This window comes from Cyprinodon variegatus, unplaced genomic scaffold (genome assembly GCF_000732505.1).
Source record: "Cyprinodon variegatus isolate N-32 unplaced genomic scaffold, C_variegatus-1.0 Scaffold298, whole genome shotgun sequence".
NCBI classification, from domain to species: Eukaryota; Metazoa; Chordata; class Actinopteri; order Cyprinodontiformes; family Cyprinodontidae; genus Cyprinodon; species Cyprinodon variegatus.
The window spans coordinates 493349-495569 of NW_015150751.1; the positions used below are offsets into that span (position 1 = coordinate 493349).

General features: G+C 43.7%; 1 protein-coding gene across 1 annotated transcript in view; it reads right to left on the bottom strand.

Moving 5' to 3' along the window:
- The window catches only part of nup107 (nucleoporin 107kDa), a 20505-nt gene that overhangs the window by 12179 nt on the left and 6105 nt on the right, over window positions 1–2221 (bottom strand). The window contains exons 7-9 of the mRNA XM_015383914.1: window positions 1331–1446; window positions 1209–1257; window positions 930–1001 (exon numbers count right to left, since the gene is read on the bottom strand). Coding sequence (XP_015239400.1) covers window positions 930–1001; window positions 1209–1257; window positions 1331–1446 — 237 coding nt within the window. The remainder of the gene's footprint in view (window positions 1–929; window positions 1002–1208; window positions 1258–1330; window positions 1447–2221) is intronic.

Below are 2221 nucleotides of genomic sequence, written 5' to 3' on the forward strand. Positions count from 1 at the left end.
CCCAGCGTTCTCGCGCACATCGCTCTTCTAGCGGGTCAAACTTCATGAGGTGTTTTCCTCAATTTCGGTTATAAAACCAAACCAAGCCGGCCTCCTGTCTGCGGCACTGTCAGCTACAATTAGGGAGAGGAGCAGCGGAGCGTCTGTGGAGGGGGCGGGGCGTCTGGAGCCGAGGTATTGCATTGCACTGATATTATGCAGTATTTTTTGATGAAAGGCCTTGCAGAATCTATAACCCGGGGGTGGTATTATTTTTCAGTGAATAAGGTTTTAATAGGAATAAGTGGAGTGCAACATTTCTACTTCTGTTATTTTCTGTAGTTTCTCAAAATAAAAAAAAAAGCATAACGATATAACAGCTTTCATTGATTTATTTCAAATTTGAAACATTGTTTAGACTGTAAGAAAAAAAATGAACCAATTAATCGAATCGTAGGAAATCGATACTGAATCGAATCGCCATGATGGGTGTGATTTACACCCCTAGTAACAAATGAAGCCAGCTCTGCATGACATTGGACCTGCTTGGACATCTTTACAAGCTAAGCACCGATGCAGCCATTTATGGTGCCATCTAGTTTCCCTGTCCTACATGAAATTTATGTCTTCTGGAGAAAGATTAGATGTATATTTTAAGTCTAAATGAGGCTATCAAACCTACTGACACTCAACCAGTTGAGACACATGGTGGTGGAAGCATCATTCTGTGGGGTTCTTTCAATGTCAGGGGTATTGGTGAACAAAAAGTAGACAAACAAACGGTTTAAACTTTTCAACTAGGTCAGTTATTTTGCCTGAGATGTGAGAAAAGTTCATTTCAATGACTGAAGATCTCAGATCCAGACTGTTTGGATTTATTTATTAATAAAAAAAGACTTCTTACATCTAAATATCTTCTTAAGTGAAACCACTACGGGTCTGCATGTTACCTGGCTCTGTCGGATGATGGCATCTCGCTGGAAAAGCTGCTCAACGACGACCTTCTCACTCTCACTGGGAACCTTCAGGTAAAGCAACCACAGGTTTACAGGACTGCTACACTGACGTCTGATTTCAGATTTTCTTGCAAAAACATTTTTTTCTGACTAATTAAATCATGACTAATTTCTTCGTCTTTCCTACTGAGCAGTCAGACGTTCTTCTAATCTATTCCTGAAAGGACCGCCTTCAACTTAAGCCTCATTTTCAGTCTCAAATGATCGACTCACCACGATGTCTGTCATCATGTCCTCTTCTAACGCCAACTGGACCCGATCTCTGCAGAGACAGTCAGGTTAATTTAAAAACAGCCAGGAAGAGAGAAATGCGTCTCGGTAAGCTGGATGGATACCTGTAGAGAGACGAGATGAGCCTCCAGGTGCAGTTCTCCTGCTGCAGCAGCCAGCGGACACTCGCTGTTTTACTGTTCTGACCCGCTCTCAGCACCAGAGACTGCAGCACATTCACCTTTAACACAGGCACAGCACACGTTCTCTTAGGCTACGTTACGATTTTTTTGTGAAATCATATTTTTTTGTTGCGTTGCCGTTCATATTTCCAAATATATGCGACTATTATGTCATCTCCTGTGTAAACTCCAGTCATATAACGCAAGTGTCCCACATGCGCAGTAGAGGACGCAATGACATCACAGGCCAGCGTGCTCTACTCAGTGCCGGAGCGCATCTAGCGATCTTTTCCAACCATAAAAACTCAACCTTTTTAATATGGTTAAACATAAATACTCTCCGCATCATCATCCGCCATTGTTGTTATTTTTCTTGCTAGCAAGACGCAGAATAGTGACCTTTGTCAGGTATTCATGACGTTCAGGTCGGATGAATCCGACCTGGCCGTTCAGACACAGGTCGCATTTGGAAAGATAAGATTCGTATCGGATTCAGGCACAGATAGCCAAGTGGCCTGGGTCAGAATGGGATAAAAAAAAATCAAATCTGTGTTGTTTAGACTGTCAGGAAAAGATCAGATCCAAGTCGCATATGGGCCGAAAAATCGGATTTGGGTCACTTCAGGCTGCAGTGTGAACGTAGCCTGACCCCCAGATTCCACATACTCCGTCAGCGCTCCGCCCCGCTGACGTATGTCGTGCGGAGCGCTTGTCTTTCATGTAAATCAATGAGAGCTGTTCCACATCCACCGCTACTCCTCCACACGTCTCCGTCTACGTACGTCTTCTCCGTCCGTCACTGACAAAATACGGAGCCGAGCTATTTTTTCTCCG